This window comes from Procambarus clarkii, chromosome 66 (genome assembly GCF_040958095.1).
Source record: "Procambarus clarkii isolate CNS0578487 chromosome 66, FALCON_Pclarkii_2.0, whole genome shotgun sequence".
In the NCBI taxonomy this organism is placed as follows: Eukaryota; Metazoa; Arthropoda; class Malacostraca; order Decapoda; family Cambaridae; genus Procambarus; species Procambarus clarkii.
Window position 1 is genome coordinate 11,380,123 of NC_091215.1, and position 12,779 is coordinate 11,392,901.

General features: G+C 37.6%; 1 protein-coding gene across 1 annotated transcript; it reads right to left on the bottom strand.

Annotated features, from left to right (window-relative positions):
• Positions 1–1,133: 1,133 nt before the first annotated feature.
• Positions 1,134–7,868, bottom strand: LOC138355105 (uncharacterized). Its single transcript, XM_069309797.1, has 5 exons — positions 7,739–7,868; positions 4,585–4,691; positions 2,700–2,859; positions 1,735–1,841; positions 1,134–1,282 (listed from the first exon to the last, which is right to left on the bottom strand). The coding sequence occupies exons 2-5, from the start codon at positions 4,627–4,629 to the stop codon at positions 1,166–1,168; spliced, it is 429 nt and encodes a 142-aa protein (XP_069165898.1). The 5' UTR covers positions 4,630–4,691; positions 7,739–7,868; the 3' UTR covers positions 1,134–1,165.
• Between the last annotated feature and the right edge of the window lie 4,911 nt (positions 7,869–12,779).

The following is a 12,779-nucleotide window of genomic DNA, read 5'->3' on the forward strand; positions in this document are numbered from 1 at the left end:
GACAAAATGAGGTGATAGCCGAGGCTATTTGAACCACCCCACCGCCGGCACTCGGATAGTTATCTTGGGCATAGCATTTTACCAAATCACCTCATTCTTTGGGGCAACACGTGAGGAACACAAATGCGAACAAGCCTGAATGGTCCCCAGGACATATGCAACTGAAAACTCACACCCCAGAAGTGACTCGAACCCATACTCCCAGAAGCAACGCATCTGGTATGTACAAGACGCCTTAATCCACTTGACCATCACGACCGGACAAAATGAGGTGATAGCCGAGGCTATTTGAACCACCCCACCGCCGGCACTCGGATAGTTATCTTGGGCATAGCATTTTACCAAATCACCTCATTCTTTGGGGCAACACGTGAGGAATGAGGTGATTTGGTAAAATGCTATGCCCAAGATAACTATCCGAGTGCCGGCGGTGGGGTGGTTCAAATAGCCTCGGCTATCACCTCATTTTGTCCGGTCGTGATGGTCAAGTGGATTAAGGCGTCTTGTACATACCAGATGCGTTGCTTCTGGGAGTATGGGTTCGAGTCACTTCTGGGGTGTGAGTTTTCAGTTGCATATGTCCTGGGGACCATTCAGGCTTGTTCGCATTTGTGTTCCTCACGTGTTGCCCCAAAGAATGAGGTGATTTGGTAAAATGCTATGCCCAAGATAACTATCCGAGTGCCGGCGGTGGGGTGGTTCAAATAGCCTCGGCTATCACCTCATTTTGTCCGGTCGTGATGGTCAAGTGGATTAAGGCGTCTTGTACATACCAGATGCGTTGCTTCTGGGAGTATGGGTTCGAGTCACTTCTGGGGTGTGAGTTTTCAGTTGCATATGTCCTGGGGACCATTCAGGCTTGTTCGCATTTGTGTTCCTCACGTGTTGCCCCAAAGAATGAGGTGATTTGGTAAAATGCTATGCCCAAGATAACTATCCGAGTGCCGGCGGTGGGGTGGTTCAAATAGCCTCGGCTATCACCTCATTTTGTCCGGTCGTGATGGTCAAGTGGATTAAGGCGTCTTGTACATACCAGATGCGTTGCTTCTGGGAGTATGGGTTCGAGTCACTTCTGGGGTGTGAGTTTTCAGTTGCATATGTCCTGGGGACCATTCAGGCTTGTTCGCATATATATACATATATACACACAGAAACAAAGATTCTTCTATATAGACATTAGAGAAGATTCAGCGGTATGCCATGCACCAGGCTCTCCGCTGTTTTCATTATTCGTCATATCCGACTCTGCTGTGTGATGCACATGTATTCTTGCTTCACCACCCTGTAATGAAATATTGTTTGTTACTAATTGTTTTCAATAATACATTATTTTATTATATAATATTTAATTTATTAATTAAAAACCCTTTCCATATTATAGAAAAAAACTAAAACAAGAATCTATATAAAACTATAGAATAGAATAGACTAATAGAATAGAATATATATATCATATATATATTTATATAAATAAATATATATATATATAAATATATGTATATATATTTATATATATATATATATTATTATATCCTGTATTATTCCAGCCCATTATTAGAGATAGTAGCCACCTCTTATTTTTGTTTTCTTTCATTATTAGTGCTCAGAAAATTAAATATATCTACATATTTAGTCAAAATCAATTACATTATTTTATCTTATTCATAGCATAAATGTTCACAAAGATTACTAAAAAGAGATTGAATTAGACTACAGCAAATTGGCAAACTTTACCTTGTATCTGTTTCCACCGTGTTTGTTTGGGGCGTTCTTCAACATATCAGCAATACTTGTCTCAACATCTCTTTCAGTTGCATTAGTGTGGGTGTTGATACAGGCTTCTGGAAAGTTATAAGAATTAATTAATATATATAATTATAATTCTTTTTGTCAGGAGACAAGAAGCCACAGAGTAATAACATTGTTGGCTTTTATTTAGGTGTTCCCCTGTTCTCCAGTCTTCCTCCGTCCCCTCGTCCCCTTTGTCCTCCCCAGCATTCTCCATTCACCTGTCCCCTCGTCCTCCCCACCATTACCCTCTCCTCTGTTCCCTCGTCTTCCCCACCATCCCCCCTGTCGTCCTCCCCACCATTCTAAACTACCTCATCCCATGCATTCCATGATGGTCTGATGCTTCCTTCTGAAAATTGGGAACATCAAAAGATCTGACTTTCCCAATTTTCTGATGGGAACATCAAATGATCTGATATTCCCATCACTGAAAAATAAAAACAGATAAAAAAAATTATATGAAAAAATAGAAAATAAAATATACTCATGAAATGAACAGAATGGTTAACAACGCAGCTCAATTGCAATGCAATGTCACAATAACATTTAAATATACTTTAAGATATAATCTAGAAGAAAATAAGGATATTGAAACGGTTCATGAACTCTATTTCAATAAAGGACACTATGGGGAACTTTGAAAAATAGTTATTGAGTATAATTAGACAGACTTGTTGCTAGGCAGAGGAGTAATGAGATATATGGCAAATTTTGCAAAATATACAATGAAGGTACACAAACATTCATACCCAAACAAAGCAAAATGCTAGGTAAGAACAAAGCATTTGGCCCGTAGGAGAAAGGAGATACCCACAAGACTAGAATACAAGTCATTAACAAGCATGCAAGTATAATACATAATACATGCAGACATATATATAATCCAAAAAAATGTCAAATTTACGTACTTATTATTACATTACAAATATCCAAGGTTTTGAAGACACGTTTCCTCTTGCGCCCAACGAGTGAATACTGAGACCAGACCCCATAGGTCCCTATCCTCCTCATCATTCGTCTCACTGTGTCTCCACAGCTTGCACCGCCCATTTGAGACAGCGTCTGGACCTGTTAAAATAATGCATAAGCTGTAAGGTAATAGAGAATAATATATATCTTTCAATCTCAACATTAGATTTTCTAATTTCCAACTGTATTAAATAAATAGCATTAAAATATTTTCCTTCTTAACTATTACAAAAATCAACGAATTTGAGTAACTTTTGCTTTTGTTTTATTTGTACCTTAAACATAACACTGAACAATCAATTATGTGCCACCCCACCTTCCTTCATCTGCAAAAAAACTAATCAAAAGACATATGTACAAGGCTAAAAAAATTCAGCAACACTTACCATACTCAGGCTAAAAGAATTAAGCAACACTTACCATACTCTTTTTATATTCACTGTTAACTTTTAGCTCATGTGACAGACTTTCCACCTGCTCAACAGTTTCAAGTGGGGATGGAAGAATGTCTTCCAGGATTGGTATATCTCCATGTGTTTTTGACATATGGGTTTCCGTCATTTTGACAATATTCAGGAATTTTGCAAAAATAATGGCATTTACTATTTTTAAAAGATTATTAGCAAATTTACAGAAATGGTGCATTCGGAAGACAAAACCGTGGTAGACATGGTTGGAACAAGTTAGGTGAGAGGGTGGTGGAGGCCAAAACCATAATCATAATCATCTGTATCAAACCTTATTACAGGTAAAACCAGTAGGCAGTCTACTGTATTTTATCAAACCGTTATTAGTATAATAGATCTCGTAATAATTTTGCAAAAATAATGGCATTTACTATTTTTAAAAGATTATTAGCAAATTTACAGAAATGGTGCATTCGGAAGACAAAACCGTGGTAGACATGGTTGGAACAAGTTAGGTGAGAGGGTGGTGGAGGCCAAAACCATAATCATAATCATCTGTATCAAACCTTATTACCGGTAAAACCAGTAGGCAGTCTTCTGTATTTTATCAAACCGTTATTAGTATAATAGATCTCGTAATAATTTTGCAAAAATAATGGCATTTACTATTTTTAAAAGATTATTAGCAAATTTACAGAAATGGTGCATTTGGAAGACAAAACCAATTTTTCACTTTTGACAATTGAGCACCTGCTACATCCAGATTCTAGGGAGGAAAGGAAGGACGATCTTACTGGATCCCATAGCCTCTCCGAGGCACAAACCAGGCTTTTACATAACCCCCCCCCCCTGCACCCGAGCTTTTTAAAATAGTAAATGCCATTATTTTTGCAAAATTATTACGAGATCTATTATACTACGACATACTATAGAGTGAACGACATGGAAGAAAATGTAGAATAGAACCAATGAAGAGCAGAGGTGCCATAGGCACAATCAGAGAACACTGTATAAACATCAGAGGTCCGCGGTTGTTCAACGTCCTCCCAGCAAGCATAAGAAATATTGCCGGAACAACCGTGGACATTTTCAAGAGGAAACTAGATATATTCCTCCAAGGAGTGCCGGACCAACCGGGCTGTGGTGGGTATGTGGGCCTGCGGGCCGCTCCAAGCAACAGCCTGGTGGACCAAACTCTCACAAGTCGAGCCTGGCCTCGGGCCGGGCTTGGGGAGTAGACGAACTCCCAGAACCCCATCAACCAGGTATCAACCAGGTAACTAATAACGGTAAATAAATAATAAATAGTAAATAAATCAAAATCAGTTACATTATTTTATCTTATTCATAGCATAAATGTTCTCGAAGATTACTAAAAAGAAATTGAATTAGACTACAGCAAATTGGCAAACTTTACCTTGTATCTGTTTCCACCGAGTTTGTTTGGGGCGTTCTTCAACATATCAGCAATACTTGTCTCAACATCTCTTTCAGTTGCATTAGTGTGGGTGTTGATACAGGCTTCTGGAAATTTATAAGAATTAATTAATATATATAATTATAATTCACTTTGCTATTCCCCATTCCACAGTCCTCTCGTCCTTCCCACTTCCCTGTCCCCACATCATCCCCACTATTCCCACTTCCCTGTCCCATCGTCCTCCTTACCATTTTCCCCTCCCCTGTCCTTCTTCCTCCCCCACCATCTCCCATTCACCTGTCCCTTTGTCCTCCCCAGCATTCCCCTGTCCCCACCATCCCCAACTCCCCAGTCCCCTCGTCCTCCCCACCATTACCCTCTCCTCTGTCCCCTCGTCTTCCCCACCATACCCCCCTCTCGTCCTCCCCACCATTCCAAACTACCTCATCCGATGCATTCTATAATGGTCTGATGCTTCCATCAGAAAATTGGGAACATCAAATGATCTGATATTCCCATCACTGAAAAATAAGAACAGCTAAAAAAATGAAATGAAAAAAATAAAAAAATAAACTATACTCATGAAATGAACAGTATGGTAAACAACACAGCTCAATTTCAATGCAATGTCACACAAAATTATTAAATCGAAATGAAAATAAATTGAAATCTATGAAAATTCAAATTATCAATACAATCGGAAATATTGAAATAATATCGCAACATAATATAGTGTGGGTTGCTCTTACGTGCAACAGACGGTGCTGTTTTTCAAAAAAGGCATGGTTTTACCTGTCACAAGTGTGGCATCTATACTTATACTCACGAAATGAACGGTATGGTAAACAACATAGCTCAATTGCAATGCAATGTCACAATAACATTTAATAACAATAATAACAATAACATTTAAATATACTTTAAGATATAATCTAGAAGAAAATAAGAACATTGAAACGGTTCATGAACTCGATTTCAATAAAGGACACTATGGGGAACTTTGAAAAACAGTTAATGAGTATAATTAGACAGACTTGTTGCTAGGCAGAGGAGTAAATAATGAGATATATGGCAAATTTTGCAAAATATACGGCACACAAACATTCATACCCAAACAAAGCAAAATGCTAGGTAAGAACAAAGCAGTTGGCCCGTAGGGGAAAGGAGATACCCACAAGACTGGAATACAAGTCATTAACAAGCACACAAGTACTACACTACACAACAACCGCACTACTACCAGAACTGGACGAATCACTACCAAAACAACACATTGCACATCACTACCAAAACAACACAACACAACACAAGCATTGGCAAAGAATTATAGACCAGTTGCACTAACATCCCACATAATAAAATTATTTGAGAGTGATCAGGAGTCAGATTACTAGTTTTATAGAGACCAATGACCTCCACAATCCAGGCCAACAAGGATTTAGAGCAGTTTCTATGATCGAGCCACTGAGATCTATAAAGAATTCTGATCAAGAAAGAGATCTAGGGGTGGTTTTAGATAGAAAACTATAACCTGAGGATCATATTAAGAACATTCTGCGAGGGGCCTATGCTACACTTTTTAACTTTAGAATTGCTTTTAAATACATAGGTCAAAAAGTTTTAAAAGTTTTAAAAGTTTGTTAAACCTCTCGTGTATCATGAGTGTGTTAAAGCATCAGATGGTGCATTCAGATGATGAATATTACCTAGTTCCTTCATCTGGGAAGAATGAACACATATTGCTGCATTCGGATGATAAAAACTAACTACTGTAGTTTAATTGATCAACAGACTGTATATCATATGCAGACTGTATGTGGATCTGCGGGCCACTCCAAACAACAGCCTGGTGGACCAAGCTCCACCAGGGCTAAAGCACAAAGTGATATAGATGTGATAGAGAAACTAGGTCAAATGGAGGAGTAGGTCTGTATATTAAACAGCACCTGACGTGCACAGAGCTACTAAACTCAATGTGGTGGTAGAGTGGTGGGGGGGGGGAAACATTGCAGAAAAAAACAAAAATACAATTTGGTCAACAAAACAGCATTGTTTAAAATAGAAGACATGGGTTGTCATTTTGGGGGTAAGGTAGGTTACATTGAGTTAATTAGTTAGTACTTAGTTTTTATCTTAAACTGGTTGGGAGAGGTACAGTGTTGCTGTGCTGGTGAAAGAACACCTAAAGGTAAATTAAATAATGATTGCGAATCCACAAGAAGTTGACATAATATCGCTAGAGATCTGCAATCAGGATGATAAACTTTCCTTAAAGAATTTGACAAACACTTGCTGATAGGACATGAAGTAAATGAAATGTATGTCAAGTTTTGTGAAATATATGATAAAAGCACAACAAAATTTGTACCAAAGGAGAGATGCAGAACTAGGAAAAGGGGTTTGTTCAACAGAAATTGCGAGAGGGCCTGAGACCCAAACACACACAAATGGAATCAATATATAGCAAGAGGCCAAACCCCCAAACATACAAGCGATGCAAAGATGCGAGAAACAGCAGCAGCATTAAGGAGAGGGACTTAAGGACCATAAATAAAGTGTGAAAATAAACTCGAGTAAATTTTTTTAACTACTCTCGACAGTGAAGAAAAACAAATATTCAGACGATTTGTGTTAGAATCATTAATCTTACACTTTCGGTCATATTCAACAACACAAATACATACACACACATTCCTGTTGCTGTAGCAAGTGAAGAATTACACACACAGATCACAATAACGTGATGCATCAAATGAACAAATCCACAAGGGCCGTGACGAGGATTCGAACCTGCGTCCGGGAGCATCCCAGACACTGCCTTAATCGACTGAGCTACAACAGGGTAAAAGGGTTGAAACCGAAGTTCTACTGAACTTACTGGATCCCATAGCCTCTCCGAGGCACAAACCAGGCTTTTACACAACCCCCCCCCCCCTGCACCCGAGCTATGTCAACAGGCCGTTCTCCCTCTTCGCCCTTCCGAATGCACCATATCAGTAAATTTTTTAATAATCTTTTAAAAATAGTAAATGCCACTATTTTTGCAAAATTATTACGAGATCTATTATTCTATAGAATAATGCATATAAATGCATATATGCATATAAATACAAAACATAAATACAAAACAAGTAAATGTAAATAATTTTACCTTGCACCTAGATCCACCAAGCCTGTATGGCGCGCGTTTCAGTACTTCGGAAATCTAGAACTATCTTGAATCTCTAATCTGCAATGAAACAATACATATTATTGCACTTACCAAAACATGGATGAATGTAGAAAATACAGAACTATTAGCTGAATATCAAATAAATGGATTTAATCTATTTCACACAGATAGATATATTACACCGTGTATATTAGGTAATACCTAACATACACGCCTCCACACACACTACATTTGAAATGTAGTCTCAAAAAGACTACATTTCAACAGCAAAGATTACTCCATAAAAAAATAATTAAATTATTGACCAACATGAGAGAGGGTTAGCCAACATGAGGGTTGTGTTGATTGCCTGAAAATATTTAAATTGTGTAATGTATTGAATGGCATTTTTCAAGTTACAACATTTTTTAAATTACTGAACTAGGTTCTAGGCTTTGCTAGGCTTAATTCAATTATTACAGATAAGCCTAACCTAGCCTAGAACCCAGTGGGTTTTCTTCCTATTGGGGAGTGTTGTACATGCCTCGCCTCCACATACACACTAGCACAGCCAGGCCTCGCCTCCACATACACACTAGCACAGCCAGGCCTCGCCTCCACATACACCAGCACTGCCAGGCCTCGCCTCCACATACACACAAGCACAGCCAGGCCTCGCCTCCACATACACACTAGCACAGCCAGGCCTCGCCTCCACATACACCAGCACTGCCAGGCCTCGCCTCCACATACACCAGCACTGCCAGGCCTCGCCTCCACATACTCACCAGCACAGCCAGGCCTCGCCTCCACATACACCAGCACTGCCAGGCCTCGCCTCGCCTCCACATACACCAGCACTGCCAGGCCTCGCCTCCACATTTAAACCAACCAAGCCCACAAATACGTTAACATGGACCAGCATTACACCGTCTAACATACTCTGTCAGATGTAACAACTAAATTTGTGAATTCAAGACCAAATCTATTGTATAACACAGTGTTAGTACGAGAAAAACATTACTTACATTCGAAGCCGTGTTTTAAAATGGCGGCGGTCTTGTACTGACGCTCCAAACTGTGTGTTCGTTTGCGTATGATGAACGTGTGACAATTTACTACAACAATTATTTAATTATTCTTATTCTTTATTTTAATATTTTTAGGGTACATGAAATTTCAAACTTATTTGCACACAATAATATAATTGCATTGTCATAACCTTTATATATTACGGAAAATACGATGACATGAACGAAGTCAAAGTGAAGTTGAAGTCAAAGTCATTCGCCGAACGTATTAGTCATTTTTTTTCTCCCAAACGATAGGGGTAACAAATCCACAGAGAATATAAGAAATTGAAATTGAAATTGAAATTGAAATAAGTTTAGAGAGAATATAAGTGTACAGTAAAGTCAATTTTATTCAGGAAAGTACATACATAGTTGATTTACAAACATAATGTTGGATTTATAGATAGAGCTAGTGCATACAATACCTAAAGCCACTATAGTAGGCCTATAGCATTTCAGGCAACCGGGCAGTATATATGGACCCCTTACTCAAATCTCTGAATATGTTAGATATTAAGTCCCTGCACATACTCTCATGTGTATTTTATATATATAAAACGCTGCACTGTAATGTCAATCCTGACCTTAAAAGCTTCCTAGAAGGTTGTAACAGATCCCATGAGCACCACACCAGAAACAAATACCTATTTGATATTCCAAGAGTACGACTTAGTCAAACTAGAAATGCTTTACAAATCAAGAGACCTCGAATGTGGAATGACCTTCCCAATTATGTTAAAAACTGTACCTCTCCCAACCAGTTTAAGATAAATAAAGATAAATTTATAAGTTAAGAAAAATTCCACAAATCAACAACCCTGTTACTGACCCTGTATTTACCCAAGTCTTTCCTAAATCTAAACTTATCCAATTTATACCCATTGTTTCGTGTTCTATCTTGTGTTGACAATTTTAATACCCTATTAATATCCCCTTTGTTATATCTATTCAGGAAATTGTGGTTGATCTCGAACCCATTGATAATGTGACGACTTATACAGAATTTTGTAACTATATCATCAAGATTGTAACCAGCTTAGCTAAATGTAGTGTGGGGTTCAGTCCCTAAGCCCATATATGTGCCTCTCTAACCATTTAGGTTACAGGGCAAAAACATAAAAACAAAGGTAACTGCAGAAGGCCTATTGGCCCATACCAGGCAGCTCCTATCTATAACAGATAAACACTAAGTACTACCTAATTAACTCAATGTAACCTACCAACCTAACCCCCAAAATGTCAATCCATATCTTTTATTTTAAACAATGCTGTTTTGTTGACCAAATTGTATTTTTACTCTTTTTCTGTCATGTTTCTCCCACCCCTGTTTTTTCCCTTTTTTCTTATTTTTTCTCAACATAATTCATACTTTAATTATGCGGATCAGGACATCACCTGATCAAACACATCAAACATCGTTTGACCACCATCAAACACACACATTTCGTGTGTGTTTGACGCTCACTGATATGTACCAGCGTTGTTTTATATATGGTGCTATTCTATCTTACGCTTTGTTGCTCTTTTTTACCTACGGGCTCATAGAACATTCTATTGCGAAAACATTGGCACAAAAATGAATGACGTACATACAATAATAATGTCAGGACAGTGATATAATTATAAACTTTCAAAGCACTGTATCGCCCATGTGTCGTCTTGTCACCAATACTGGGTAACAGTTCCGCCACTTCCCACACTCTTGCGGGTGGGCAGCGACCATTATTCTACGTTTATATTCATATCACCGTGTTGGGAATTTCATTGCGAGTACATTGATACCAAAATTAACGCTGTAGGACAAGTGTGGAAGTGATAACAATCCCAAGAGTAAAAACATTTTGTTGCTCTTGGGCACTCACGGCGATCTCTACGTAGGTATTTATTGGGTGCTGGTATTCATATAACTTTTGGTGACCGTTTTTGCTGATTTTCTTCTAGAGAATGTTATTGCGAACACGTTGGTACCAAAATGAAATACATAGCTCGAGAACTAAGGTCAGGAGAGTAAAAAGAGTATACACATTTTTGTTTTGACGCTTAATTAAGGTTATTGTGAGTACTCATCGCCTGCCTAGAAACTGGAACTAGTAATTCCATCTATCATACATATCATACAAGAGGAGCCACACATCTATGGATCATCCAATAAAATCAGCAGACTTCTAGATGTTACTACTGCTCGGCTTAGACTCGGTTACAAGTATCTCTGGGAATTCTCATTATCTGCTGATGTAGACCTGACCAAATGTAAACTGTGTCAACAAAATTATTCGCACACCCTCCGTCACTATGTGATGGAGTGCGAAAAGATACATGAATTTAGAGACAATTCTATAACCAATGTTCCAGCGATGTGTCAATATTTCATTCAAAATGATCTGCTACCAGAAATTTTAGCCAAATATCCCCAGTTTGCTAACTGTAGATAACAACTAAGTGATTGTAACCTATCCACCGCTGCCCACTGGATGGGGGACGGTGTGCAGGACAAACATATAAATTTTGATACTAGCTCTCCACATATGTCAGTTGCTTAATTTAGAACCTGTACTTGAGGTCGATCTCGAACCCATTGTTGATGTGATGACTTATATTGAATTTTGTAACTAGCTCATCAAGATTGTAACTTGCTTAGCTAAATGAATTGTGGGGTTCAGTCCCTGAGCCCATTATGTGCCTCTGTAACCCTTTCCACAACCGCCCACAAGATGGGTATGGGGTGCATAATGGGGTGGGGTGTCTTGGCCAAACGTGCCACATCAAAACCACAAGTTGACATTGAATGTGAATTAACAATGAGACAAGTAAGATTTATACTAATACATTTATACTAACTCTGTTGAGCGTTGACCATTTATACATCAAATCTGTTGATGTGAGCACTTTAGTTTAGTCTGCCGTTTAAAGAAAAAAAGAGCATATCAATGGTATATCACAGAAAACGAATTTATCATAAACTCATGTATTTGTCTTATCATATTGAACTGCATTCATATTTTTAATATATAACAATATGAATATACAAATTTCTGTAAATCCCCTACCTTGTTGGAATCTGTGGAAATGAATGAGCAAATGTGCTGGCTGAAGGCGCTGAAGGAAACCACATTGGTTTCATTTTGGATACAAATGTCCATGGAAATTCAAAATGGAAACTAATTATATAGTTGAACCTGCAGAGACGAGTTTAAGAATCTGTGTTGAGAGTGATGGACACAGCCTTCACAATTATACTTCAGAGAATGTAAACATCTAAGAGTCATTAGAAATATGTGTAGAATAATAAACCCTACATTGTTTGAGTTAGGGAAAACACCATTTGTGATATATAGATACTATAGCTGTTCCTAAAGATTCACCCTTTTTTGCACCAGCAAGATAACATATAAGATTTTAAGAGTTGACGAATGTTAATATTCTTGTTTGATAAACTGTGAACTTGAGACATAGTTAATAAGAACATATTAACACAACAAAATGTTTTCAAAATCCTTAACACCACTTTCCAGCAACTTATATAATTTATATAAATTATTTTAGAGAATAATACATAAATTATATATTTAAACATGATATAGTGTTTAGTGGAATGTATAAGGAGTCAAATTGTGTTAAAAAGAGCAATTTTTAGAAAATTTGGAAAAATACTTTTTTCTGTTCAAATTATAACTAAATGGATTATAAAGGTTTCACTCAGCCAATATATATCATTCACAATTTATTAATGAATTTTACAAAAAAACACCATAAATTTTATATTTAAACATGTAAAAACTATTTGTTTTACATTTGGAAGAAAATAATTGTAGAAAAACAATTTATAATTAAACCTTTGTGTTTGGATTTTTTGAGTAAAAGTTTCTCAAAGGCTCTCCTGCACCATTCTCAATGCAAATCATTAGCACACCTATGGCAAGAGATAGGCGAACGTTGTGTAGATGATTTGTGTTTGCTGGGAAGAGAGT

What these genes read in the sequence shown, in the direction of transcription:
- LOC138355105 (XM_069309797.1), bottom strand. Translation starts at nt 4,629, where the DNA reads ATGTTGAAGAACGCCCCAAACAAACTCGGTGGAAACAGATACAAG. An exon ending in TCGGTGGAAACAGATACAAG is followed by an intron (nt 2,860 to 4,584) that starts GTAAAGTTTGCC and finishes TTATTTTAACAG; the next exon opens with GTCCAGACGCTGTCTCAAAT. An exon ending in ACGGTGGAAACAGATACAAG is followed by an intron (nt 1,283 to 1,734) that starts GTAAAGTTTGCC and finishes ATTTCATTACAG; the next exon opens with GGTGGTGAAGCAAGAATACA.